We start from the raw sequence: 27,833 nt of genomic DNA on the forward strand, positions 1-27,833 counted from the left end.
TGAGTCTCAATTTGGTAGTTGCTATTTTAAAAGTATGCTTTCTAACCACATTTGCTTTCTTTTTCTACCAAGAGAGGCATTTTTCATGTGATAAAAAAAAAAAAAAATTCACATTCCATTCAATGATTTAAGAAATAGATACCTTTCCTTTAAGGCAACAATGAACAAGTCAATGTTCACATTTGAGATGTTCAAAATGATTAGTTCAATTATGACTGTGTTTCATATGCTTGCCTTAGAAAAAAAGAATTAATTATTCTAAATTAACCTATCAATCGGCCGAGGACTGATCAATGGGACAACATTTTTTTAGTATGAGATTAGAGGAGTAAAGACTCGAATATGAATCAATTAAGTGAATTATATGCATTTAATCATCAAAGAACTTAAAAAAAAAAAATAATAAGGTATGGGTTTGATAATTGTTTAAAATATTGTTTGATGATCAAGTCAACAGATGAAAGCAAGTGCTAATGGACATCATAACGACAATTTGTAATTAATCATAATTGAATACATGACGTCTAAAAGCATATATCGTGTTTTAATTTTGTGGGTTCTTATCATCAAGAATTAAAGATATGCTAATTTAATTAGTATAACATATATATTCTACCAATATAGGACTATTTTTCATCATCAAGTGGCCCCATGAATTGACAATAATACTGTTTAATTGCATCACTGACGTTAGATTATGTTCAGGAACCATGTATAACAACAATCATGTGATTCAGTGACGACAGAGTTTCTGAATCCTTGGTTATTTTGACACAGTTATTGCTGCATATTACATTTTTGTTTTCATGAATCTGATCATATTGAATTAGTATAAATTCAAAAATACATTTATAGCTGGATTAACTTTGTGAGTGCGAATGAACTCTTTAATAATTATACAAAAAGCAGGCCATTTGTAAAGAAGATAACGCTTCAACCAAAAGAAGCGTGGAGATTGCATGCATTTACCCTCTACTCTCCAGGCAGCTACAAGCAGAACTTTTGATATATACGTAGTCATAAAAATCCATGCTCGTGTGGGTGTGGCCGTTGTGCCGCCCAGAGACAGAGAAGACGAAGTCAATTGCATGACATGATAAAGAGAGATTCTTTGAGAATATTCGACTACTTTTGGACAAATTGATCTTCCGGCAGCAATTTCTTCAATCTTTAGTGACTAAAAACTAGTTAATTCCTTCCCATATTCCTCATTTCTGTTCCTCTATCCTTTCCTCCCATCTCTTCGTAGCAACAAAATTTCATGCAGAACAGAGTTGGTCTAATGAGAAAAGGCTAAACAAAATGCAAGAAAATGGGAATATGCATGTTAGCTTGAAATTGCTTCTCTTTTCTACTGTAAAACTAAATTTTTGCTTGCTTTGCTAAGATGACAAACAAGTACCATTTGGCGGCGGAGCCACCCACATGATTGGAGGTATTTTCATCATTGCCACCTCATGGGTCCATTAATTCTCCTCCAAAGCATAAACACGTATTGGGAGCTCTTATCATTAGCATTGTAATATCCATGGTGGTTGTTTCATTATGTTTATTGCTCTTTGCACTTTTTACACAACACTGGAAGCAAAAAGGTTAGTTTTCAATAATGGCTCTTGTTAGCAAATTCTATATATATACAGCACTTTCTCGTTTTAATTAGATTATGTGTATTTCATTTACTGATGAACCAATTCGTCCATCATTGATATTGATATTCATAAGAACAATTTGAGAGGAATTAGCGAGGAAGAGGTGAGGAAATCGGTTGAACAAATGGGTTGAACATATGTGATTGTCTTTGTATCTATAAATTTTTCATGAGATTTTTGGTTTGAATGGCTCAGTACAACACTAAAATTAGGAAAAAGAAATTTATTTTTGTTAATATCAATACATGTCATAGACAAGAAAGAACTGTATTTAATTTCAACACAATATGTTTAAACAACATTTTAGCTGCTTCTGTTTCATAAACAATTTCTTATGCGAAACTATGCATGAACTCAAAAATATGCACAGGTTTTCTTTTAGCAGGTTTATCTCTCCATCTGAATTCCCTGGAATTGCCATAATCAGTCCATGGATTTAAGAAGGAAATAGACAAGAAGTGAACAAACGAAGAGTTGTTTTAGTTAAAAGTTTCAGTTGGATCCTCCAATCACTCATTTTCTACCACTAACAGGGTAATCTTGTAATGCTGCACTTAGTCAATTATGAAACGTCCACAGAAGAGGACAACAAAAATAGCATTGTCACAATCCCAACGTCTCACATCGGTTATATGGTAATTTGGTGTATGGGTAGATAATGCCTTGGAATCTCTCCCAGTAACAGCTAGCTTTTGAGGATGAGGCTTGTGCTTCTAGTTTTGGTAGGAGAAATTTACTGGCAAGCACAAAAAGTTTGGCAAATGGCACAAAAATTTTGGCAAATGGAACAAAAATATCAGCCTTCAAGAGGCTGCTACTATAACTTTGACATATGTAAACAAGAGCATGCTATAAATGCTTTGACAGAATCTCTATACACACTATTTATCATTGAGATATCAAGCATTGGAAATTCTCAAACCCTTACGTACTTTTTCACTTATTCCTTTCTGGTAGGAACCTGAGAGCCCAACCCATCCATATAGGATAAGTTGCTATCATTTTTCCCTATTGTCCTTGCATTTGCACTGTATGTTACAAGATCAGCATACATTTTCACAGATGCTTTAGAAAACTCGGCCAATGACTCAAAAACTGAAGAAAATCCTGTCTGAAATCCACTTATGGTGATTTGCTGGGTCTCGTGCATGTTAGTGAGGTGCTTTTCCTTCTCTTCATCTAGCCTTTTCCTGAACATATCCAATAGTTTTTTCCCTTCTGCCAAGTACTCAATGCGATTACGGACAGTGACCAGTGATTCCTGCTCAGATATCTTGGATCCAAGGATCCTTCTCTCTGCTCTTTGGAATGCCAGAGCCCTCCTTTCAAATTCTTTGGCTATGGCATCAACATTCCTCTTTTGCTGCTGCTCTTTTCCTTGTTGATTCCACAGGGCATGGATATCCTTTGCAAAGCTTTTCATGGCAAATGTTACAGCCGTATCTGGCAAATTTTCTAGCCAAGCTAACCAATCGTGACAGGTTACTAGCAATGGTGGCCCATTAATTCTACATGGTGGGAGTGAAGACTTTCCCCTCGAGTAGAATTCAACTTCAGGAGCAATGAACTTGGACAACCAACCACCAAGAGCTTCAATGTAGGCCTTCTGTGTAGATACATATGCAGCAAAGCAGGCACTCCAATTATCAAGCTCTGCCTCAAGCTGAAGAGTGGCAAGACGGTGAGAGTCATTACAGAACTTTCCATAAGCTGGACAGTTGAAGAATTTCACTTCAAGCATTACTCGGTTTTGAGTTTCATGTGATTCCAACATTATCTTCCAGTTTCTCATTAGGCTGCAGAAGTGAAGGATCAAAGTCATCAAACAGCTAAATCTTAACTTCAGCCTTCTTAATCCTTGCAATAAATTTCTAACATCATTTTTCTTACCCATGTAGCAGCTCAAGAAGTTGTTGCTGCAGCTCTTCATCTCTTAATTTCTGTATTCTATCAGAGATTGATTCCACACTCCTTATTGCTACTGAGATCCTGGAATATAATTCTTTCACTTCAGTTGTAGATTTATCCATGGAGCAGAAGTCATCTCCTGTAGCATCTGGGTGTCTCAAATGAGAGCATTTTCGCTCATAAATTTTCCTGGTCTGATCTCCAGCCTGAGTACACCCATCATTATAACATTTTAAAGGAATTTGGTAAGCAGTAACAAGAGATATAAAGCTATTGACATCCACAGCAATAAAAGACGGATGCTTTGCTGGAATGCAGCATCCTCAAGTCAAAAGCGCTGAGGTCCAATAAACTGATCAAGTGATAGGCTAGTTTGATGTCAACGTTAAACTTCGTATCATTGTCATTGATTTAAGCATTTTAGAATCAGACTGTAACTATTGAACATGATTAGCATAAATGGACAGAGAGAGAGAGTCTATCAACATTATGTGCTATTACCTTCACCTCCTGGTAAAGCTTCTTCTCCCAAGCATATAACCTCTCTAGAGTAGTTGAATGGCTCCCCGCTTCCAATCCATAGTCATCAAATAGATCAGTCTTGAATTCTGTCCACATTGAAGAACTTATAGAACTAGATGTAAGGAGACTTTTACAGGAGGAAGACCGAAATGAAGCAGATCGATTCCATGTAATTGATCTGATGAGCTTATTTGAGCTCTCTGCATCCAAACATCAATGATGCAAGAGAGAAAAAAAAATGAGGATTTCCATTTCCTAACAATTAATGTAAGAACTTGAAAGAGTAAAAAAAAAAAAAAATTGTGAGGACGACAATTGCCAAATGGAAAATGAGTTGAGAACAGCTTTAAAAGCCAATCAATTGAAATTTCATTCTCAAATACCAGGCTTAATTGACAACTTCCATTATCACTGTGCTTCCACCGCAAGAAAATGATAATTTGTAGCAACTATACATTCCCCCATTTTCCTTCTGTTTTCAAATTTAGGATGATAATCTTTCAATGAGATGGACTAGATTTAAAATCACTATTCATCCAAGATTTGCTGCAAAAAAGGATTAGATGAGTGATATAGTTTTCTCAACAATCATTGGCATAGCCTAAAATGTTACAGTTCATGGAGTTTTAAACTTGTCTAATTCGTCAATTTTTGAAAGTTTCTTACCAAACTATATATAGATAATGAAGTGAAACCAATTACAAAGAGCAGACCAGTGAGGATAAAAATTTCTTTTTAAAAAAGGGAAGAATAAGAAGAAGCCACCTTTGATTTCCTCTAGACCAGATTGCAATTGTACTCTGTTGGCCTCTAGCATTCTTGAAATGTCCAAACCAGAATCGTAAGCCCTGAAAAAATGGTCCTCGATATTTTTCAATGCTTCCAACAGCTCCCTCCCATTTTTGGGTTCATCGATTACTCTCAATCCCGTACTCTCCCCTTGGCCTAGTACATATGCATTATCTCCACTTCTCACATCTATAATTCCATTCTCCTTATGACCCACATCACCATTTTCCACATTCGAAGCTTCACCCTCATTCATTACCTTCTCTCCATCCTCTTCCAGCTCTGGAATCCCTTCTTTCTCTCTCACAGCCCTCAAATCCTCATCTGAGGTTTGACCAAACCCATTTAAAACCTCTGATCTCATTTCATCAAACGGATAAAAAAAATCCCACCCAAATTCCCTCTGTGGTGATGGCACTGGTGGACCATCCTCGCCATAAAAGTGCTCACAAAGCCCTTCTCCTTCTTCACTTTCACTTTCATGATCTTCTTCCTCGGATTCCTGCTCCTCACGATGACCATGATCATTATTATCTTCTTGGGTTTCTTCTACTTCTGTCTCTAACTTAGAAGGGGCTATAGACACATTAGAATCAGAAGGCTGACATGCATTGTTTTCATGGGTGGTTTCAGTTGGCCTCTGTTGAAGAAAATTTGGGTTGTCAGGAAGGGTCTCATTGGTGTCAACATTAGCAGAAGTAGCAGAAGGGAAAGTGATAAGAAAAGGAGAAGATGGAGAAGAATGTCTAGCCACAAACAATCTCAAAGCCATTGCTACTGCATAGAGAGACTGATTATACTTAAACTGAGCATCTGCAAATGCATACCTTCTCTCAACGGTCAACTTAATTAGCCTTTTCCTTTCTCTACACAAGGACACAATATCGTCTTCTTCATCTTGCTTCGACAGACCACACCCCATCTCTCGATAAAGTCCTTTTCTTGGCGGAAAAAAGCAGTGGGTTTTGTCTTGTAGGTGATACTACGGCGTGCTTTTGCTAAAATGGAGGAAGGCTGTGATAGCAAGGCAGAAAGTTGGTACTGGAAAAGTTGAGGAGAAGAAGATCATAACATCAGCAGGTGGCAACTGATAGAAACAGAAAATAATGGTGGGTGATGAGGTGGAAGGGGTTGATTGAGCTTGGAATATAGCTTAGCTTAAAGGGTCTCTCTGGTAAAGTTGAAAAGAACAGTTGGGACTTGTCAGACGAGGAGAGAGATAGAGAGAGGCTATTGGGCACCAAGGCAAAACTCAGTGCTTGTGCATTGGGTGATTTGTTCATTCTCATTTATAACAATATTAAAAAGTACTGATTGTGTGGAAAATGACATCCAATTTATTTCATTTCCGTATACACAGAGATTTTTATAGATTTTCTTTTTCCTCCTTTTGCTATAGACTTAGCTGGTGATTATGAGAAGACTGCTGATGATAAGAGACCAGGAGTAGAAAGAAGAGTTCACAGAAAATGGCCTCCAAACATATAAAAGAAAAAGAGAAAGAAAGAGGAAAGGATTTCTTGCTTTATTTTCCTGCTCGAGTTCTTATACTTCCCATCAAACTGAATATTAGCTTCAACCTGCGCAGGAGCGGAGCTAAAAATTTCATTTTAAGAGAATTAATTGTATTGAGAGAGTGGAGCTAACATCTCATATCATAAGGTAATAATGGTGACATAAATGGCTTTGACATGAAGGAAAAGAACCTAACACAGAGATTAATTGGTGTTTAGCTCTATTAATACAGTCTTAAATGTATAATTGTCTCATCTCATGCTTAAAGATTAAAATCCAATTGGAAAGGGAAAAAGCCTGTGGATTAAAAGACATGAGCGCTACGCTGCCCCACCCCTATGTTGTGATGAGGATCACCTTTGCCTGTGTACCTGACAAGATTTGCCTCCTGAATGGACTAAAGGCTATAGCTATGCTACAACTTCCACAATTTAGTGGAATTTGGTACCAAAAAATAATAAATAAATCTCCATACTTGCAAATAATGCCTCAATAAATCCCTATACGATTAATTTTTAAAGGTGAGATTAAATATTTTTTAAAAAAAATAATTTTTTCTTTAAAAAAATATTTTTTAAAAAAATAATTTTTTTGAGATTAAATATTTTAAAAAAAAAATAATTTTTTCTTTAAAAAATATTTTTTATTTTTTAAATTTTAATAATTTTATTAAATTATAAAATCATTTAAACATACATAACATAAATATATATTATTAATTTATTATTAAAATTAAATAATAAAAATATTTCATAAAAATATATTTTTAAAAAATATATTATAAAAAATATTTTTAATATATAAATTTTTTATAAAACAAATGAAATCCTAATATACATTAAAAATAGTGATATCTTTAAATTATTTTAATTGAATAATGTTTTTTACTATAATCTTTTACATATATTTATGTTATTAAAAATTTAATAATTATTTTTTTAATAAAAAAAAGTAAGTAAAATTGAGGTACTTAGAAAAATAATAAAAAATATTAAAAATATAAAGTTATAAATTTTTTTAATTAGTGTTATTTACTCATTATAATTTTTGTAAATATATAAAAAATCATAAATATATACTTTGAATGGCTATGAAATTGCAGAAGTTGAATCATTTAATTTTTTTTTTTTTTTTCTTTTCGTTTGTTGGTGGAAATATGTTCCCGCCAACAAAGTGAAATAGAAATTATATTTGCCCATTCTATGCTTTCCTAAGCTTTCTTACATGTAGGTAATAAATATTCCATTTCAACGGTGACATGCTTCATCTTCTTTTATATATCTTAAAGTTATGGTCTCAAGGTAATGTAACCATGCTTAGATTTAAGGAGAATAATTGGCACAGAATTTCAAGGAAAAGTATTTAACTATATATATATATATATATATATATATATATATATATATATATATATATATATATATCATCAGAAGATTCTCCACCGTAATGATTTAGTCTCTCCATATGTTTTTTTTATCCATCGTATGCAGAGATATTGGCTCATTCTGTTTGTCTACTTCCCAGAATACAGAATGGAATCTGGTGCTGAATATTTCTGCAGCCTCAAAATGGTAAAAAGGGTTAGGTGATGCAGGGTATCATGACTCTACTTAGAAGGAAAAGGTCAACAGAAGCAAATTTGTGAGCAGTCTCAGATTTATTCATTTTTCTTTTTCTTGATTTAACCCATCGGATATCAACTTTGAGAAAAGATTAAGAGCTCCTCCTTCCTTTCAAAAGCAGAAAAAAAAGGGATAGAGATGTAGAGTTGCCTGCATGTCTCCGTACAACAATTCTAGCCTGTAAATTAGCATCCTATTGCTCCCTTCCCCCTGCAAATTCTCAAGGACATCCACCATTGGAAAATAAGATGCCACTTCAATCAACATCACATAATCTCAGCCATTCCAAATCTTTTATTTATTTTTTTTCCCTTTATCAGTGAAATGTTCTTCAATCTTTCCACACAATTGCATGGCTTTTCTTTAAAAAAAAAAAAAGATGAAAAAGAAAAGGTTTCCCAACCATTCAAGAGACCCACTCCGTACTATGGAAGCACAACAGGTACATAAACTTTGATTTCAAGGGGAATCTGTTTCACATAATTTACAAAAAGCAAAACCTCCAAGTGAGGGTGGGAAAAAGAGAGTTAAACGAATGCATCAAGAAAATTTTCCTAAAGAAAACCAACCTTTAGCATCTTCTCTGCATTGCAGCTCTCTTTTTCCCTTTCCTTTCAGCTCATGTGGTCATGAACTAATAAAATACACGTCTGAAGTAAAAATTTTACATTGTAAATTAAAAAATTAATCAAAGGGCAGCACCCTCTCCTTTCTTGCTCTTTCACTCTTAGTGGCAGCTAATACCAAGGAAATTCTACGAGGATCCTGCACGTAGGAAAATATTATCAAATGCCAGCTACATCAGGTGCTACTAAGTTTCCATTGGTGTGCCACAGAGAGCTAGGGTTTTTGTGGGCAGGTTAACTCCACCCCCTCTCACAGATATGGAAGGCCCTTTGACTGAGCTGGCTCTGCTCACAAGATTTGAGTCAAGAAATACTACTATAACAGTGATATCATCGTGGAAATGGCGGCGGACACCACGGTCTATTTTCTTCAAATCTGAGTATCTCATTTCTCTCTTTTTAGCAGCTTCCTGCAGGGCAGCCTTCACAAGCCTCCTAGCAATTCCCTGCATTCAGACAGGTATGAAATCATTTGATGACAGATTTCTTCCTCATAGTTCCTTATATGGGGCTTAATAAGATCCTACAATGTCAGCAGTGTCAAACATCCCAATATTGTTTATATATTTACAAAACATAATAGAAAACCCCCCAAATTGAATGTCCATTTTACAATAGCAAAATACAGGGAAGGCACATGGCCTACAACAGCAAGCACATGCTGTTAGTAATAAAATTCCTCAAACCTTACAATCAATCCATTTAGACAGGAATAAAAATAATAATTTTTTAAACACGGGCACTTACAGAAATTCAAATCTCAATGAACATATAGAAAATAGCAACCAAAAAATAGAAAATGCATAGAGCCTTGCCTGAAAACAAGTAGATAAACCAAATAAAACAGCTTGCAAAACTATAGGTTATAGATTTCTTGAACTGAAGGAGCAGAGAATTACTTTGAAAATCTCAGTAAATAAAAGAAGAATTGAACAAAAAATCAGAAGATTATAAGAGGCATGTACATCAATCCACATTGCAAATGGTGCTCATATATCACAAAATGAAGTTCCAAGAGATGCCGCAATCTTTGCTAGTAACTTGTATTTCCTTTGTTGTCCATTTTCATTCTCCAAACAAAAAGGCAAAGTTTACGTGGTAGGCAAAGTGCATTGTTGTTAATCTGTACCCCACGAAGCTTACTGATGTAACCATATTATCTAAAATAAATTTAAAAAACAAAAGCAACTGAGAGCTGAAATTGAGTTCTTACATTACGTGGGTGATTTTGAACTATATCAACAGCATCTTGATTGCTGAGGTGCTCCCAAAGCCCATCAGAAGCAAATATGAGAAATTGATCATGAGGTTGTAGTTCGTGCACAGAAATTGATGGTTCAGAGCTTAAAATTGGCCTGTTAAAAGGTTCACGAAGGCGGAACTTCGCATACAAGGGCTCTCTGTTAAATTCAGCCTTCTTTAGATATACATCACCAATGGATCTAGAAACCTGTGATGTAAAACTTTCTGTACATATTAAAACTTGCTATACATGTGTATGCTCATGCATGTGTCTCTACGCAAACATATACTGCACAAAAAACATTGTGATGACTAAAGCCAATATCATATATCAACTCCTAATTTATCAAAAAAGAGTGAGTTAAAAACATTTCTGTGATGCACACATATACTGCACAATATGAACTTCCACATTCAACAATAAAGTGATACCCATCCTTATCCAAAGGAAGAAATTAAACTACCAGTTTATCAATTTTTCTATCTTCACCTTAACTATTATTGTGCAACCTTCAAGCCAAGATTATAAATTAACTCATAGTTATATCAAAATAGCAAAACTGTGTAATAAATTTGAATACATTTGCTTTCAACATTGATGATACCACTATTAGTGGTTCTTCATTATTTTCAACACTATGATATATCTTATTTTATAAAGGTCCAAAGAATCATAAGATCCAATATACTGGAAATCTTGGACTTGGAAACCATTGGAGGACTTATTGCAACAAGTATTCCCATGCTGTTGATTCATATTTGCTATAGGCCTATCAGCAATTGTAGACTGTTCTTTAAATAAAGCATCCTGGCATGATAACAGCACTAAACATTAAAATTGCATTAAACTAGTCTTCCGTAATTTCTGCATTTGTTCTTTCAGTATCCACTACACATTTAAATGTGCCAAATCTTCACCATACTTTGTACAGATTCCAATACCTCATTGCAGTCCACAAAAGTTAATTGACTTCATCCAGCAAATGACAACCCCAAATATGATCTAAGACTAGTTCTTGATATTCGATCATGCCAATGGATGATGTTGACATCCTTTTGTTTTCTAAAAAGCCCAACCACACTCCTCAATGAAAGTATCTTACCAGAAAAAAAAACTAAGATTAAAGGTTACCACTATCATAGCGTGTATCTTCTCTTTCAAATTACCTAAAGTGCTCATTACTTGTTCATATCCATATTGATTACTCTCATATGATCCCTTTGTTAGAGATCTTAACTTTTGCACAAAGCAACTGAAGTCTCCCTCCAGTTGCTCAGAACCTAAAAGTTCAAAGGAATATAGTTTAAATTCCTTTCCCCTTTCCTGAGGTTTAACGGTAACTGGTGAGTATATAATTCCATCCCACCCAAAGCTCTACCAGGAAAACTCTAACCAAATTTATGTTGAAGCCATATAACTTCCCATGATATAAGAGAATATGATTTGCAGCAAATTTGAGTCAAAACTTCATACATAAAAATCTTTCAGAAGTCAGAACTATTCAGTGTCCAGTGAATTCAAACAATAAAAAAAAAATTCAATCACTCAAAAATACCAGCCGTTGCTTTGTCCATTATATCATAAACTGTGATTAGGCACTATGAACAATGAACACAAGAACAGCAAATCCTTAAACCCATGTTCCCTTTGAGAAAAACGGACACCAAGAAAGGCACATGATGCTTTAAAGAAAATATTCAATCCACTTATAATACTTGAAAATTTCTTTCACAGCATTCAAATAAATAAGTTTTCCATTTGATACTGAAAATGGCACAAGATATCAAGAGAAGACGAATTATAAAGGGCCAGTTATATGGAACATCTACCACAATTGTCCAAGCAAAGATTTTACCTGTATCAGGCCCTTCACACGCCATACATTATGTTTCAAAACCACAATCTGCGAATCATCTGGATGCATAGAATGCATCTCCTCTCTGACAGACTCTATCGCCACATTATGCTCTGATGACAGCTGGATGGCAAGAACTTTCCCAGTTGCTTTGACAAGCCTACCAAGGACAGCCCGTGAATCACCAAGGTTAGCAATGTAGAGGGTACCCTCACAAATGATACCCACCAGACAACAAGATCCAACTGCTGCAATCTGAGGCTTCATGGGCCACTGTTTAGTGACAAGAGAAAGAAACCCCTCTTCAGTTGCTTGATATGCTTTCTTAATCACATCTACAGACATAGATTGATGTTCTGAGGTGAACCCTGCAAACTCCAACATTAGGCGTGATTCTCAACAGTGAATAACAAAAGACACTAGATTATGCACAAGAGAGAGGGGGGAAAGGGGGAGTGCGGTTATTATTCCTTTAAGACATCAATCCAAATTCCAGAGTGGCAAATGTAACTGAAAGCGCAGTTATGTGCTAAAAAGCATTCTAATGTGAAAATCACCACAAGAGTGTTGGTTTCTTACTTTTTAGGTGCTGAAACAGATGATCATTAATGTAACGCGATGTCTCTGGCCCTCCATGACCATCATATACACCAACAAAGGTGCCATAAGGGCCAGACTCAAAAGTGCTCAAGGGACCAGACTCAAGCTGGCTCTGATCCTCGAGCAAATTATTGGCCTGAAGAACAGCCATAGAGAATTCACCATGCAAGTGCTGCCCAGTGTCTTTATACCAAAGCAGCCCATCTTGCCGGCCTGCTGCATCCGAATTCGCGTGGACATAACGTTCTGAGGACGGCCGCCAGCAGGCCCTCAAAAAGTTCATCAACCTTGATAACATCCCTCATCTCACCGGGGCCAGCCACCGATTCCTCCACATCCAAAATTGGATGCAATACTACTCCGTCCAATAAACCCCACCAGTCTCCCCTCCTACACACCAAAGAATTCAAAGATGCTATAAAAAGAACATAACTTTGAAGGGGAAAAAAAAAAAAACAAGAAATAACGAATTCTCAAATTGAAGAATTAAGCTTCGATCCTAAAGTTCAGTAAACAATCTCATAAATTAAGAAAAATGGATGCCTGAAAATCTAAAATAAGAAGGTCAAATCTAAGTCCACATTCCACACCTCAAAGTCATAAACCGTACAAATATTCATTCCAACATGATTTTTCGAAGTTGTTTGGAGCCCAAAAAAGAAAAGGATTTGGAACTCAATCGCCAATCACATAGCAAGTCAGAAAAATATAAAGAGAAACTCACAATACAAAGTAAGCTTATCTGCGCGGTTTCTGGTGAGCTACTAAATTACAGCAGATGAAAAGGATGGAGATCCAAAAGAAACAGAGAGGTACATGTGGGTATAAAAGGGTTAGATCTATAGATCAATCAAATCAAAAGTTTAAATATATTTCAGGGGAGGGGGATGGTACGTGTTATGTTCACTTGGATTCTTGAATTTTCGCTCGCTTTAAACTCTCCTTAACTTGTGGTTTTTGTTTTTTCCCTTGGTGGGTATTGGGTGATACAGAGAACTGAGAGAAGAAAGAAAGAGAATTGTTTGAATCAGTGCAATCGAAGGAACCGCAAAATAAAAAAAAATAAAATAAAAACTGAGTTCTCTCTGAGCAGACAAAAAGTCCCGCATTAAAGAAAAGCAGCAAATCCACGGCCTTAAATCCCAGCAATACATGGGCAGCCTTGGGCTCCACTTCTACCCTTATACGTACAAAAATACTCCTTTTGCAAAAGCCATGGCAAAAAAAAAAAAAAAAAAAATCTCCTAAGCAAAATTCTGATATTATATTGAAACCCCTGATTTTATCTGTGTTTTTTAATTATTTATTTATAAGTCTTGAGATCAATAAATTGACTATTAATTAATGCAAATAAAAATGTCAACAGAGAGTTTTTGAAACTATTTGGAAACAACAAAATTTGTCCTTTTATCATGACAATGGCATTTCAAAATAAATTATTTTTCTTAAACTTTTGTTTAAATACTTTATTTTGCATAGGAATGAAGAGAAATTGAATACGTGAAATAAAAAAAATAAAAAATTATGTTATTTTAATAAATTATTAGAAATAAGAGAGAAATATAATTTTTATAAAAAATTAATTATTAATCTTATGCCTTAGAATATTTAAATAATTTTAATATAAATAATACTTTAATTCTTATATTTTTATCCATTTCACTTCATTTTAAAAAAAATATTTTAAATCGATTTAAATATTTTGAAAATGAAATTTCTTTTATATTATTCTCTTTTCTTTTATTTATTTAATTAATATAAAATATATTTTCCCTCTATAATTTTCTCAATCCAAATAACGTATAATAGAAAAGAATATTATTTTCTTATAAAAAAAACTCTTGAGCTTTTTTTTATGTGAATATCTTTCATGTATTAAAAAATAATATACTTAATATTTATAAAAAATAATTATTTTTTAATTTAAAAATATAAAATTTATTATTTTATGAATAAAAATACACGTGTTAGCGGAATTCGATAATTTGCCCCTTATGTAGTTGATTGTGGCTAGGGATAGCCACGGTTTAGGAACCACCGGTTATGGTTCCTGAACCATCGGTTCAGGTTCAATAAAATCATGAACTTGAACCAAATCGTCATGGGAAGGTTTGGAAGACAGCTCCTGAACCGTCGGTTCCGATTCGAGCCCCAGTTTAAAACAGTTTAAAGAATGGTTCGAAAAATGACAGTTCAAGATGATTTGGAGGATGGTTTGAAAGTGGTTTAGGGACGGTTTAAGAGCGACTTAAAGGAAAAAATTAGAGAAAAATTTTATTGATTTAGAATTTAAGTTATATTTATAAAAATATTTTAATTTTTCTTATAAATCTTTCAATCAAAATAAAATAAGAAAAAAAAGAATAAAAATAACTTATTTTTAAGAAAAATTTAATAAGTAAAAACTTGAACTTATTAAAAAACTAGATATGAAATTAATTTTAAAAAAATTAGAAAAAGGTACGTGAACTTAATTTTATCTATGTATCCATTTACGATTTAGATGAATCAAAATTTTCAGTTATAAGTTGAGAGAAGGGAGATTGAGGTGGTTTGGTCATGTGAAGCGTAAATATAGGAAAAGCTCCAGTTAGATAAGTAGAGCACATTAGGTTAGAGGATAGCAAGAAAAAAATAGATAGACTTAAACTGATTTGGAGAATAATAGTAGAATATGACCTAGAAGCATTACACATTTCAGATGATTTAACTCAAAATTGTTTAGAGTGTAGAAAGAGAATCAATGTAACCAACCCCAAAATTTTGAGATAAAATATTAGTTGAGTTGAGTATTACTTGCCCTTTTTTAAAAAATTATATGATAACTGATAATTAAAAAAATATAAAAGAAAAAAAATCAAAATAAAGGGTATTGAAAATTTTATTGAAGATATAAAATAAAAACAGAGTGATTGAGATAGCATTAAAAATTTCAGTGAGCATATAAAATAATAAAATAGGGAAATTGTAAAAGTACTGAGAATTAAAAGAAGTGTAGAAAATAATTTTTTAGAAAATTTGAGAAAAATTGAAAAAATATTAAAAATTAAAGAGAGTGTAAAGAATAATTGTATATATATATATATATATATTAGGAGTGAGATCAGTTTTTTTATATTTAAATTATTGATTTAGTCCGATTCAAAATTGTTAATTCATGATTTTTAAAAAATATAAATCTAAATCAAACCATAAAAAAATGATTTTAATCCGATTCAAAGTTAATTTCAATTTTAACTAATTTTAATTCAAAATTGAACAAATTCTAATTTAGTTAACGGTTCAAAATTGAACCTGGCCACCCCTAATTGTGGCGTGGTGTTTAAGGTATTGCAAATATTTACCAATTTCAAATTGTCTTTAAAATTTTATACACGATTGTTACGTATGACGTATGACTTGTCTCCATCTGTCCAATATGAGTAGATAACAGACACGTGTCATTAGCTAATGGATAGCAAGTGGCAAGCGGTTTATGGATCAGTCTAATCAATATGCCGTTGACCAACCTCCCTATCTATACTGGGATGTATAATAAAAGTAGAATATTCTTGTTTTCTGTAAATTAACACTCATCTCAATATGAAATTTTAACCGCAGACTCGGATTGCCACATTTTTTCATACTTTCTATGATTACTTGGCTAACCAAGTAGACCTTCAACTTGGTCCTATCTTCCAACGCCGCCCTTGATCCTTCGGTTTTGGTCTTATCTTTTTAACGCGTGCCTATTGATGGTGGTTTGCGGGGTCTACGGACAAATTGAGCGTCACCTTACTTCCGATATATCTAACAAACAATTAGCCAGCAGCCCTTGTGTGTGCTTTACTAGTGTTGCGGTCATCGTTTGGTTGGTGCTTTGTGCGAACGCTCAGCTTACGGTCGGCGTCTGCGAGTTGGAGAGCCTTGGACCTTTTGTTTTATGGACTGTGTAGTTTTAGATAGGGCCTTCATAATTTAAGCTAATGTAGTATGTATATCTGCGGCTTGAGCCCTGCTGTGTATTGCTGTGTTCTGAGCTCATTAATGATATGTTGATCTTCGACAAAAAAATAACTAAGTAGACCTTCAAGTTGGTATATTATAACATTCAAAAAATTCAATCTTGCATTTTACATTATTAAGTGTCTAAATGTCACAACTCTTGCCCGCTTTTCAAAAGAGTCTTTCTTTATATATATATATATATATATATATATATATATATATATATATATATATATATATATTCTAATTGACTTTTGAACACATGCATCATAATTTTAGAGACTTTAATATTATCCAAATAAAACGGATCATAATAAATTATGATAATTAAATTATATAAACTGACGTATGAATTACGATTAATTTATTTGACTTGTATTTTGAGAGAGAAAGGCAACAAAAAGATAAAGCTATTAATGCAAAACCAATTAAAATGAATCCATCCATTGCTTCAAGGTAGAAGGAACAACATATTCAAATTCTGCAAATAAATTAACGAACACATAAAGAAGTAAAAGAAATCATATTCAATGGAGTTGGGTGTGTTTTGTCAAAATTTAAAACTGTGCTAAAGACCTTTGTAAAGAATTTTTATTTACGGTTACCGAATAGTTGCTTTCTTTCACTCTCACCCTTGCGTTAAAAGTCATAAGAGACGGTTAGGGTGAATGTGATCGAAAGGAAATTTGTATATTCTATAATGTGAATTTAATAACGTGATGCATAAGTTCCTTCTCTTAATTGATATCTTAAACTGATTGTCTCATTGGGTTCATGAGTTAGTGTAAAATTCATGGAAAGTAACATATATGAAAAAATAATTTATTAGTTGTGAATGCTTTTATATGTTCTCACCATCTGATAGATTATCATCTGAGTAAAATAAAATTCAAACGCATGTGTGTTGGTGATTTTAATGGAGCTAGACTCATAATTTTCAAAAATTCTTCAAAATACTTGTAACAATCCAAAATTTTTAAATTATAAATAAAATGAAAAGGAAATATTATGTTGTTAATATTATAGGATTTATTTGAATTGATTTTAAAATAAAGAAAGATAATAATAATAAATAAATTAATAATAAATAATTTAATTAAAGTTAATTTATTAAATGAGAATAAAATAATTAAATTTTCCTAGATTATATTTATTTTATCGTTACTAGAGTTTTATTAAACTTTAACATAATAAAATAATGTTGGACCTAATTGTAAACCTCTAAAAAGTTGAAGAACTAGTTATGTAATTAAATGATTAAAAAAAAAAGAAAATTAAAAACACAGCAGCAGCCCCCTCTCCACTCTCCCGCTTCACCCTCTCCCCCTCACTTTCTCCCTCTCGCTTTTCGGCAAGCGCCAGCGCTGGCGAGGCACTGGTGGCACTCCCCCACCTTAGGACGACGTTAGGCAGAGGCAACCACAGCAGCAGGCGGCAAGGAGGAAAAGAAAGAGAGAGAATAAAGGGAAGGAAAAAGAAGAGAGAGAGAGAGAGAGAGGTCGGGCCATTTTCTGGCCGATTCTGGCCACCAACGCCGGTGATCTAAGCTATCACCAACTCCCCACGAACCCAGCCCTATTTTTCGACCAGCCATGCCCGGAATGGTGGAGTTTTTGGTAAGAAACGAAGAGAGAGAAAGAGGAGAAAGAAAGTGATGGTAGTGGCTTTCCGGCCACTTTTCCAGCGATTCGACAGTCGGATCGGAAATCCGAGGCCACCGATGGACTCAGGACGACGAGATCTTCGAGATAGGACCGGTCTTGCTCCAATTGGATACCGTTTGAAAAAAGCGATAATCGGACGGTCCAGATCGCTTTGTGAGATTTTCGCACTTTTTGATTTTCAAAAATTTAAAAATAATTTTATGATAATTAATTTGGAATTAATTTAGGTGCAATTGGATCGAGGATAGCTCACAGGCGCCAGGACCGCGTTTTCAGCCAGATCCTACTGTCCGGTGGCTTGTCTCAGAACGTGATCGATATTATAGTTAATTCTAACGTTTTCAGACGTTCTGGATGCGTTCCAGATGTCAAAATTGGTATAGGTAAACCCGAACTCCAAGTTGCTCATTTCCGGCTAATATCGATTTAGAATAAAATCTATAAAATATTCGTGGTAGCTTAGAAAATTATAATTCCTTTTGCATTAGCTTATTAATATTTTTAAGGACCGCGGGGCAAAGTTTTAGAATTTTTAGAGCTCATATGGGTAGTTTTTGCAAAAGGGATTAATTATAAGAATTAAACTATAATTTTTCACATTGTGATTGTTGATTGTTGGATAGGCCCAGGAGGAGCCATGTGATGTGATTGAGTTGTGAATGTGAGATTTGTGGATATAGAAGTATATTTTGAAACCTTTTACAGGTTGGGTAGGTCATAGGTATAGGGGAGACTCTATTGAATTTTCAGCACGACTTAGGGTGTTTTTAGTATTTTCCAAGCTTGTATCGAGTCAAATATATTAAATAATTGCAATGAAATTTGTCAGGTGAGCTGGGATAATCTTTCTCCTCCGCCCAGCCGCCGCAGTGACCTCGGTTAAGTCTGTGAGTAAAATGTTAATTTTAATTATAATTTCAATATTATTATATGTTCAGGCATGCCCATGCATCACTTATAAATATGTATCTATATAGTTAAATACTAGACACATTTTATATTGCATTCTTAATTGATAAATTGCCATGAATATTATTTGTGGTAATTTGGAGCAGTGTGCGTGTGTTGGCGTGCGTGTGGTATGGTATTAGATATGAACAGGACGGGTAGACACGACTTGAGAGACACTCGCTGGGACTATGCATTTGGTTTATTAAGCGAAAGTCAGGCTTGAGAGACACTCGCTGGCAGAGGTTGAATTAAGAGAGCTGTATAGGGGATTAGCTTCCATATATGTACTATTTGAACAGTGTTAGGAGTGTGAGTGTTTCAAATTACCTTTTTACTATTATGATGTGATGTGTATAAAAATTTTGATAGTGTTGCATTCCACTATTTAAGATGCATTAGATTTAAATAGTTATAGAAATTATACTTAAAATTGGTATTTTACTATTTGAGTCGAACGCTCACTCTTGTTCACCATATTTTTCCAGGCTACAGGAGGAGACTTTTTTCAGAATAAGCTGTTCCTTTCCTCACAGGTTATGAAAAAAATTACTTAACTGTATTATTATTATCTAAATTTGTAATTTAGAACTCTACATATACTAGTAGCAGCATTAATCCTGTCAGGGACTGCATGAATTTAAGTTTTGTATTAACAAATGAAAAATTTTCATGAGTTTTAAATAGTTTATAAATGATGTAACAGGGTTGAGCTGGGCTCCCCTAATTTTGGTTTCTGATAATTACTGGGTTAAGTTGATCCGAAATAAAATTATAACAGTTTAATTTAAATTATTTTATATGCATATTGGGCCTAAATTTTGGGTCTGGTCATGGATTTGAGAACAGTAAGACTTATTACGGGCCTCGGAGGTTTTATACCGGTCCAGATGCTAGTTTCGGTCCGGCTTAGGTCATGACAATACTGATTTTAACTTGCATCGATGTAGCAGCAATGGCAATGTATTATTAGAATGGCATCTCCGATGGTGGCAAGCCTTGGAGGTGGTGGGCGGTGGGCTTCTCGGTGGTGCTTCTCTCTGTTTACCTAGGATTTTTAGGTTGGGGATGGATTAATTTGCGTGTATCGGTTGATTTAGCTTGATAGGTTTGTTGCTTGCCTTTCATTGTGGCCTTTTTTTCTCCTAGTTTTTGCTAGACCCATGTTGATTTGATGTGCTTGGACAGATAAATGGATTGATGTGATGATTTGATTTGTTGATTTCCGTTATAATTTGTTGTAGGCGTCTGGCATTCTGGCTCTTTTTCAGCTGCCTTGTATATGAAATTTGTATGTGCAGTATTAAAGATCTAAATGCATGATTAGAGCAATCTGATTTCCACTTTATTCAGTCTAGGCCTTATAATTTATGTGCTCTATGACCAGAATCTCTTATTCTTGCTGACGAGAACATGTAAATAGGAGAGAGTATTATTCGATTCAAACTAAATAAATCAAATCTAATCATCTTAATTGAGTAATTCAATTTGATTTTTAATATAATTCGGTTCGGTTCGGTTCGGTTTTATATTATAAAAATTTTAATTATTTTGATTCGGTTAGATTTTAAAGAGAAAAAAAATTAGTTAAATCGAACTGAACCGGATATGTTTATTAATTTTTGAATTGATTTATTTTTTATGGGAAATTTATGACTTATATGTAATTATATATATATATATATAAATTGTTTAATTTCATTTATTAATGTTATTAGGTTCAAACTAATGTCAAAATCAGATCAAATAACTTAAAAATTAAGTCTAAATTAAAAATTAATAAAAAATAAAACCGATCGGTTTGAATAGAACTGAATCAAAATAGAATGATTCGGTTCGATTCGATTTTTTATTCATTTCGGTTTGGTTCAGTTTCTAAAATATGTAATTCGATTTTATGATTTGATTTGGTTCAGTTCGATTCAGTTTAAACTGAACGCTCAACCCTACATGCAAATTTATAGCTGTTGCTTTTGTTAAATAAAAAATTAATTTAGCTTGTCCTATTAGAAAAATGACAATAACAATAATAATAAATTTTGACCTTGTAATTATTCTCATTAAGAGAATTATGGCCTCCTACTATTGTTGCTGGGTAATTTGAACAAATCTTATAAGTAGAAGTGAAGAGAGAAGATAAAAGTTAGTAGATTTCTGCTCAAAATCATTATGATTTATAAAGTATTTGCCTTTCACTTTGAATGTATTAAAACAATTACATCTGTTTACTTGTACTTTAAAAAATAAATATAACAATTTATTTTATATTTCTTAGAATATCTTTTAAAATAATTACAATTGTTTCTAATAAATACTTCATCTTTTTATACTTTTTAAAAAATAGACATAATTCTTTAAATATGAGATAACTTTTCCTATCACAAACTATTTTTAGCAGGTCTTAGAATCGAGAGAGAGCAAAGACCAACTTGTTGGACATCGCATAGGTTGATGCTACCTACATTTGTGCAATGGCTTCTTAACTTTCTACGATAACCGACTTATTATTGTACTGCTTTTTGGTTGCATGGCGATGGAGGTCCAAGAGGTGTTTATTCCTTTCCTTCTTCTGGTGCCCATACATCATTTTATGTGTCAATAATGGGAGAAATAACATTTCATTTAAATTTACACTGAGGAATGAGCAGGCAGAAATGGAACGCTCGGTCTCCTTGCTACTGAAGAAGCTAAATGATAAATGTTGGAACTGTTAACCATCCAGGGACTTCATTATTATAATATGTTGCTAATATTATCATTTAAGGCTTCCAGCAGCTTTGGTAAATTGTTTCTCTTGTGGTTTATTGCAATCTGCATTTGAACAAAATAAAAAGGCTGCTTCCATCGCACGCCAAATAAATCAACATCCCCGTTAGGCACTTGTCCTGATGAATGACAAAATGGATCTGCACCAAACGCTACTGGGACAAAGAATTGAAACTCATTTTTGAATTTCTCAAGTTTTATTTATTCGAGGCAAAATAACCTGGAAACATTAAAAAAAGCACAATGGTTGTCACCTAGATGCCAGAAGCTTAGGCCTAAGCAGCTTAAAGCAATAAAGGGGTTCAAAATAAATCTCTTGTGCATGGTTGTGTGAAGGGTCATGCCATTTCACATTAGACATGGCAGATGATTGTCATTTACATATGAAAAAACCAGGGACAAGTGTCTATAAAAAATAATATAAATTCCGCCCAAAGCGAAAAAAGACAAAATAAATAAATAAATAAATAAATAAAGATTGTTATAGAATGCTACTTGGACCAAATGAATTGTAGGCAATAGCGCGAAATAGAGTAAAGTTAGGAGTCAAGTCCCCTGTGTCCTTCTTTCACTCTCAGCCAACCAAATGCTGTGTGTCCTTCACTTGGAGTGATTCCTCACTTCCAACTCTCTCTCTCTCTTATAATTTGTGGTTAATCTTTAAATAAATGGGTAGTTTTCATTTGCTACCGTTTGAATGATTGCTAAAGAGATGATTATAGAACAGGGATTGCAACTCGCCAGAAGGTTACTACTTATCTTTTGCTTATTGAGACTTTGATTACGAGGAAAAAGGAGACAATGCATCATCTACCAGTCAAAAGTAACCTCCTTGATTCAGGATCAAACCCAACCAAACTTGGGTTTGGAGGCAATAACCAACCCCTTTGCCCTAAACCTCGCCGCCTCGGACCTGCCATACCTGAATTTCTCAGACCCCTCAGATGTAGCAAGCACAGGTTTTTTATGCACAAGTGTTAATTTTTCATGTTTCTTATTTCCTGTTTCATGTATATATCTTATGGCCCTTATTTATGTCTTTGTTGTTCTTCATAATCAGCCAACCTATTTCTGATGGAAGGAGTGGAATTTTGAACTTGATTACTGATAAGGTCATCAATTTTCTTTTTCATTCCTGTTCATGTTATATTCTAGCACTGCCATGTCAGAATATCAGATAGTGGCCAACTAATATCGAAATTTTGGATAAAGGGTTGCTAGTCCTAATGGTTTGGGCATGGATGTACAAATAATTTGCAGGGAAATGAAGGTAGAGAATCAATATGCGGTGGGTGCTCTCCATCTTGTTATTCAGGATCTCCTCCAGGAAGAACAGATAATCCATTGGTTCATGATGCGCATTTTATCCATCAGATGGAGCTTCTTTCACCATTTACACGAACCAAGCTTTCTGATAAGTTTGGCTTCACCTCTGCAGCTTCTCCAATTTGAGAATCATCAAGCAGTCAACAATGGCTGTTGAAAGAATTGAGGAATATCATCCGTGAAATGGGATTTCCTTCACCACGAGTACCATCTTTTTGTAGCGTTGATTAATTAGTATGAGCCTTTTTTTGTCATAATCTAATCATGGATTTTGTGTCTCCTTTTGTAAGTACCATATGAGATGGGCACATTCATTTGTTTCTTTTTGTACATATTATTATTAAAACATAAAAATTTTTTGACATATGACATTTATGGGCCGGCTATTTTGTCTTAAATGAGATATAAAGTACAAATTATTAATTAATATAATATAATCTAATTTAATCCACTCGTATATTCTTTAATTATTTGAACGTTCCACGTGTACCCGGCCACCCCCTCCTCATCTATGATCTGAGCCGTCCGTTCACGATCACCAGAATTCGGGCGCTATTCTAAACGGTCAAAAAAGAGAGATTTCAGAACCCGCCCTTTTTAAGTTCCAACTTCCCAAACTGTCACACAAAAAACACAAACAGTAAAACTGGCCCCACCACCACCCTCAACCCCTACCATCCCCAGTTCTGCCACATGCAACTCTAGTAAAAGTATAAAACTGAATCCAAGATCTAGGGTTTTAATCATGCATTTCTCTTCTCAATGCTCATCTTTCTAGGGTTTCTTCCCAGATTCCCTTATCAATTATGCTTTCTTTCTTGAAATTCGTCTTCTTCTTGCTCCCAATTTGGTTCTTTCCGCAATCCTATAATGGCCGCATCTTCACCTTCAAGATGCACCACCGCTTCTCTGACTCGCTCAAGAACTGGTCTTATTCCGCTAATAATCACTTCCCTTTAGGAAAATGGCCGTCTAAGGGAAGTTTCGAGTACTACGCAGAGTTAGCCCACCGTGATCAGATTCTACGTGGCCGTAAACTCTCCAATTTAGACGCACCGCTCGCTTTCTCAGACGGGAACTCCACTTTTCGAATTAGCTCTTTGGGATTGTATGTTTCTTTTTAATTCTTGAATTGGGTTTTCTTGATAGTTTAATTTGTGTTTGCTTTGCATTTTTTTTAATACAATTTTTTCCCCTGGGGTGTAGTTTGCATTACACGACAGTGGAATTGGGGACGCCGGGAGTAAAGTTTATGGTGGCGCTTGATACGGGGAGTGATCTGTTTTGGGTGCCTTGTGATTGCAGCAAATGTGCGCCTACTCAGGGCACTGTTTATGCTTCTGTATGCGTTTCCTATCAATTTTTTGGTCCCTGTGATCTTTGTTAATTGCTTGTATTGTATTTGTGAATATGATGCCAAGATAAATACAGAAATTTCTTAATTAAGGCCTTTTATTGATTAAAAAATAAGTGGGTCTTGTTGTTATGGTGTTCTTGATTTGATATTTGGCATTCACATATTTGCATTTTCTATTAGCAATTAGTGATTAGGGCCTCGTACACTTTGTTAGTTCAACCTGGATCAGTTTTATACTTGTTCCTCATTGTCGAAAATTTTTAAATCTGCGTTATTAGTTGCTTATTCTAGAGGCAATTCCATTGAAGCAGCAAATCATAACTCTTTAATAAATGGCAAGTGAAAGTGGTGAATATATAGAATTTATCTAGTTGACTGTTAATAAAATCAAATTGCAATCCTATATGCCTCTTCTTTAACCTTTCCTGTAGTAAAATGTAACTAAACCAGAATAGCAGTCAAAGATATTTTTGCTACACCAGGTGTTGTGCTGCTCTATCTAAGTGCTATTTGAGCTCATGATTGATTTCCTGTCATATATTATATGCTCTGCAGGATTTTGAGCTTAGCATATACAATCCCAAACAATCATCAACAAGTAAAAAAGTCACCTGCAGCAACAATTTGTGTGAACACCGTAATCGCTGCCTTGGAACATTCAGCAGTTGCCCTTACATGGTCTCTTATGTCTCTGCTCAAACTTCAACTTCTGGAATTTTGGTAGAGGATGTTTTGCACTTAACAACCGAAGGTAGTGATCCAGAATCTATCAAAGCTTATATCACATTTGGGTATGTTATTCTTTTCCATTTAATCATCTCAACTGATTACAGCTTTGTTCTTTTATTACTGTGTTTTGGGTCTAGCATGAGGTGAAAAGTGATATGAATTGTGCAGTTGTGGACAGGTTCAGAGTGGTTCATTTCTGAACACTGCAGCTCCCAATGGTTTATTTGGGCTTGGCATGGAGCAGATTTCTGTTCCTAGCATTTTATCTAGGCAAGGTTTAACAGCTGATTCTTTCTCCATGTGTTTTGGGTCTGATGGAGTTGGAAGGATCAGTTTTGGGGATAAAGGCAGTCCTGACCAAGAGGAGACCCCATTTAATCTGAATCCATCACAGTAAGTGGTAATTCTTATTTACTTGATGGCTAACTTTATACTTTTTGTTTTAGGTTGAAGTTTTAGCTAATTATTTTAGATCTTATGCCTGGAACCTTTTGTAGCCCAACCTATAATGTTACTGTCACTCAAATTCGAGTAGGGACTACCTTAGTGGACGTAGATTTCACAGCTCTTTTTGATTCTGGGACATCCTTTACATACTTAATTGACCCAACCTATGCAATAGTTTCAGAGAATGTAAGCACTTCAAAAGCTGAAGATCAATTTTCACTTGGTCTCTATGAGTATCAAGTGCATAAATTAAGTTTTCATGTTCCTTTGCAGTTCCATTCACAGGCAAAAGACAGGCTACGTCCACCTGATCCCAGGATCCCCTTTGAATATTGTTATGATATGAGGTTAGATAACAAGGGCTTACCTGTAATTTCCTCCCACATTTTTTCTCTCTGTAACTGTGTCTTTTCTCATTGATTTTGAGCAGTCCTGATGCAAATGCCAGTCTGATACCTAGCATGAGGTTAACTATGAAAGGAGGAGGCCATTTTGTTGTTTCTGATCCAGTAATTGTCATATCCACTCAGGTAATATTTTGTACATATCTTCTCATCATTACCTGTGTTGTCCATGTGAAACAGATAGTAAACATTTTTCACTCTATTTACTTGCAGAGTGACCTTGTATATTGCTTGGCTGTCGTCAAGAGTGCTGAACTCAATATAATTGGACGTGAGTGTTGTATCTTTAGTATGGGTTTATGAGTAAGAATGGCTACATGCTAAATAGTATCAAACTATCAACACAAATGAATTGCAAATGTTGGAATATTGACATCTAATGGAGTTGTTGTACTTAAAACCACGTAAACTTTTAACGTATTGAAATTGAACTTTATTGCTTAGCATTCCATGATCTGAGAAAATGATGATAGGCCAATGAAGGATCAATTCTACTCTTCAGAATTTAGGCTTCTCTTTTAGTGCCTTTATCAGTGCACTGGGATATTTTACTTTCTCTGAAAATAAGAAACCAATATCTTCATTTAATGCACTTATTTAAGTTTCTTGATCTCTTTGCAGAAAACTTTATGACTGGCTACCGTGTTGTATTTGATCGAGAAAAACTTGTCTTGGGATGGAAAAAGACAAATTGTAGGTGTTGTTTCATATGTCCCTCGATGCTTTCATTAGATGGTTTTAACAACTAAGCTTATTGGCTCTATTACAGGTTATGACATTGAGGATTATAACATGTTCCCAATGGAACCCCATGCTTCCAGTGTGCCTCCTGCTGTTGCTGCTGGAGTAGGTAACTATTCAAGTCCACAATCAGCAAAAGAGGGCAGGAATAGCTCTCACAGTTCAGCTGCATCACCATATTACAGTAGCAATTCTTATTTTGTAATTAGCTTCATAGTGTTCATTACGTTATGCAATTTATTGTAGCCTATTCTATGGTCATTCATTTATCAAGACAGCTGCATGGTCAACTTTTAGGCCAGTTCCAGATCGCTAGAAATATAATCTTCTTCTGTCCTAGTTATACCAGAATTTTGTAACCTGTTGTTTCTTTCTCATGAAGTCATTTGTAAGCCAAAAATCATTGATAACAGATGTGGATGTAGTGCTTATTCAGGGTACATCATTGTGTAACTTCTTGTTGTACATCATTGTGTAACTTCTTGTTGTACATCAGCGTGCACTATCCAATAATCCTGGCAATCCAATCCTGGTCGCATTCGAACTTGAATGGAATCTTCAATAGAGAAAAAAAAAAAAACGCACAGAATGTGTTTCCCTCTTGAATTTCTATGCTTAGGTTGGCTGCGTTGAAGAAGATAACGTTAGATGTAATTTTCACGTATTCGCTATATTGATATGTTTGCCTAACAGCTCATTTATTGATTTTATGTGATAGTGTAAGGGTGTGGCGGTATAAATTCAGATATTTCACTGTAATAAAAAGAATATTGGGTAAAGTGGACATTGTTAAGGTGGAGCTGTGAAAGCAGGAAGATTCCTGGAAGGAACTGGGTTAGCAATTGGGGGATGAAAAACATTGAACGGCGTTGATACTAAGCATTCAATTTCTAGGAAATACCAAGTAAAAACGCGTTGGAGTGCGAATTGGGTCATGGCCTTGACTTCATTGATCAAGTTCTATGGATGAATTGAAACCAAGAAATTTGGCCCATTTTTAGAACCTTCTTCTCGACTCTTGGGTCTTCACATGTGACTATGAAATCCCCATTAACATTTACATTTTTTTAAAACCTCATTAACATTTATTTACTTGAAAAGAAAAGAAAAATAACTTGATCATTTCTTCTTGATT

The 27,833-nt window shown here is 34.5% G+C and overlaps 4 protein-coding genes across 4 annotated transcripts; 2 read left to right on the forward strand and 2 right to left on the reverse strand.

The window, feature by feature from the left end:
• Positions 1–2,473: 2,473 nt before the first annotated feature.
• LOC110642219 (protein ALTERED PHOSPHATE STARVATION RESPONSE 1) lies at positions 2,474–6,344 on the reverse strand. The gene is made up of 4 exons (XM_058153123.1): positions 4,845–6,344; positions 4,059–4,279; positions 3,540–3,763; positions 2,474–3,445 (listed from the first exon to the last, which is right to left on the reverse strand). The coding sequence occupies exons 1-4, from the start codon at positions 5,788–5,790 to the stop codon at positions 2,590–2,592; spliced, it is 2,247 nt and encodes a 748-aa protein (XP_058009106.1). The 5' UTR covers positions 5,791–6,344; the 3' UTR covers positions 2,474–2,589.
• Positions 6,345–8,428: 2,084 nt separating this feature from the next.
• Positions 8,429–13,444, reverse strand: LOC110642221 (probable protein phosphatase 2C 46). Its single transcript, XM_021794181.2, has 5 exons — positions 13,054–13,444; positions 12,309–12,719; positions 11,730–12,097; positions 9,845–10,081; positions 8,429–9,077 (listed from the first exon to the last, which is right to left on the reverse strand). The coding sequence occupies exons 2-5, from the start codon at positions 12,625–12,627 to the stop codon at positions 8,817–8,819; spliced, it is 1,185 nt and encodes a 394-aa protein (XP_021649873.2). The 5' UTR covers positions 12,628–12,719; positions 13,054–13,444; the 3' UTR covers positions 8,429–8,816.
• An 8,796-nt stretch (positions 13,445–22,240) lies between these two features.
• On the forward strand, positions 22,241–23,384 carry LOC131183120 (uncharacterized). Its single transcript, XM_058153125.1, has 3 exons — positions 22,241–22,653; positions 22,755–22,806; positions 22,955–23,384. The coding sequence occupies exons 1-3, from the start codon at positions 22,496–22,498 to the stop codon at positions 23,144–23,146; spliced, it is 402 nt and encodes a 133-aa protein (XP_058009108.1). The 5' UTR covers positions 22,241–22,495; the 3' UTR covers positions 23,147–23,384.
• Positions 23,385–23,638: 254 nt separating this feature from the next.
• LOC110642222 (aspartyl protease family protein 1) lies at positions 23,639–27,138 on the forward strand. Its single transcript, XM_021794184.2, has 10 exons — positions 23,639–24,128; positions 24,227–24,362; positions 24,933–25,168; positions 25,275–25,499; positions 25,604–25,739; positions 25,827–25,900; positions 25,984–26,083; positions 26,171–26,228; positions 26,579–26,650; positions 26,727–27,138. Exons 1-10 carry the CDS (start codon positions 23,827–23,829, stop codon positions 26,942–26,944), a joined length of 1,557 nt encoding a protein of 518 aa, XP_021649876.2. The 5' UTR covers positions 23,639–23,826; the 3' UTR covers positions 26,945–27,138.
• The last annotated feature ends 695 nt before the right edge of the window (positions 27,139–27,833 follow it).

Source organism: Hevea brasiliensis, chromosome 9 (genome assembly GCF_030052815.1).
Source record: "Hevea brasiliensis isolate MT/VB/25A 57/8 chromosome 9, ASM3005281v1, whole genome shotgun sequence".
NCBI classification, from domain to species: domain Eukaryota; kingdom Viridiplantae; phylum Streptophyta; class Magnoliopsida; order Malpighiales; family Euphorbiaceae; genus Hevea; species Hevea brasiliensis.

Excerpts from the sequence above, each read along its gene's own strand:
- LOC110642219 (XM_058153123.1), bottom strand. The coding sequence starts at position 5,790 with ATGGGGTGTGGTCTGTCGAAGCAAGATGAAGAAGACGATATTGTGTCC. Across the intron at positions 4,280-4,844 it reads TGGTCTAGAGGAAATCAAAG|AGAGCTCAAATAAGCTCATC; the intron begins GTGGCTTCTTCT and ends GTTTGGATGCAG. Across the intron at positions 3,764-4,058 it reads AGCTTTACCAGGAGGTGAAG|GCTGGAGATCAGACCAGGAA; the intron begins GTAATAGCACAT and ends GGGTGTACTCAG.
- LOC110642222 (XM_021794184.2), top strand. The coding sequence starts at position 23,827 with ATGCTTTCTTTCTTGAAATTCGTCTTCTTCTTGCTCCCAATTTGGTTC. Across the intron at positions 24,129-24,226 it reads CGAATTAGCTCTTTGGGATT|TTTGCATTACACGACAGTGG; the intron begins GTATGTTTCTTT and ends CCTGGGGTGTAG. Across the intron at positions 26,651-26,726 it reads GGGATGGAAAAAGACAAATT|GTTATGACATTGAGGATTAT; the intron begins GTAGGTGTTGTT and ends GCTCTATTACAG.
- LOC110642221 (XM_021794181.2), bottom strand. The coding sequence starts at position 12,627 with ATGTTATCAAGGTTGATGAACTTTTTGAGGGCCTGCTGGCGGCCGTCC. Across the intron at positions 10,082-11,729 it reads GTGTGAAGGGCCTGATACAG|GTTTCTAGATCCATTGGTGA; the intron begins GTAAAATCTTTG and ends TTTACATCACAG. Across the intron at positions 9,078-9,844 it reads TTCAAAATCACCCACGTAAT|GGAATTGCTAGGAGGCTTGT; the intron begins GTAAGAACTCAA and ends GTCTGAATGCAG.
- LOC131183120 (XM_058153125.1), top strand. The coding sequence starts at position 22,496 with ATGCATCATCTACCAGTCAAAAGTAACCTCCTTGATTCAGGATCAAAC. Across the intron at positions 22,654-22,754 it reads CTCAGATGTAGCAAGCACAG|CCAACCTATTTCTGATGGAA; the intron begins GTTTTTTATGCA and ends CTTCATAATCAG. Across the intron at positions 22,807-22,954 it reads TGAACTTGATTACTGATAAG|GGAAATGAAGGTAGAGAATC; the intron begins GTCATCAATTTT and ends AATAATTTGCAG.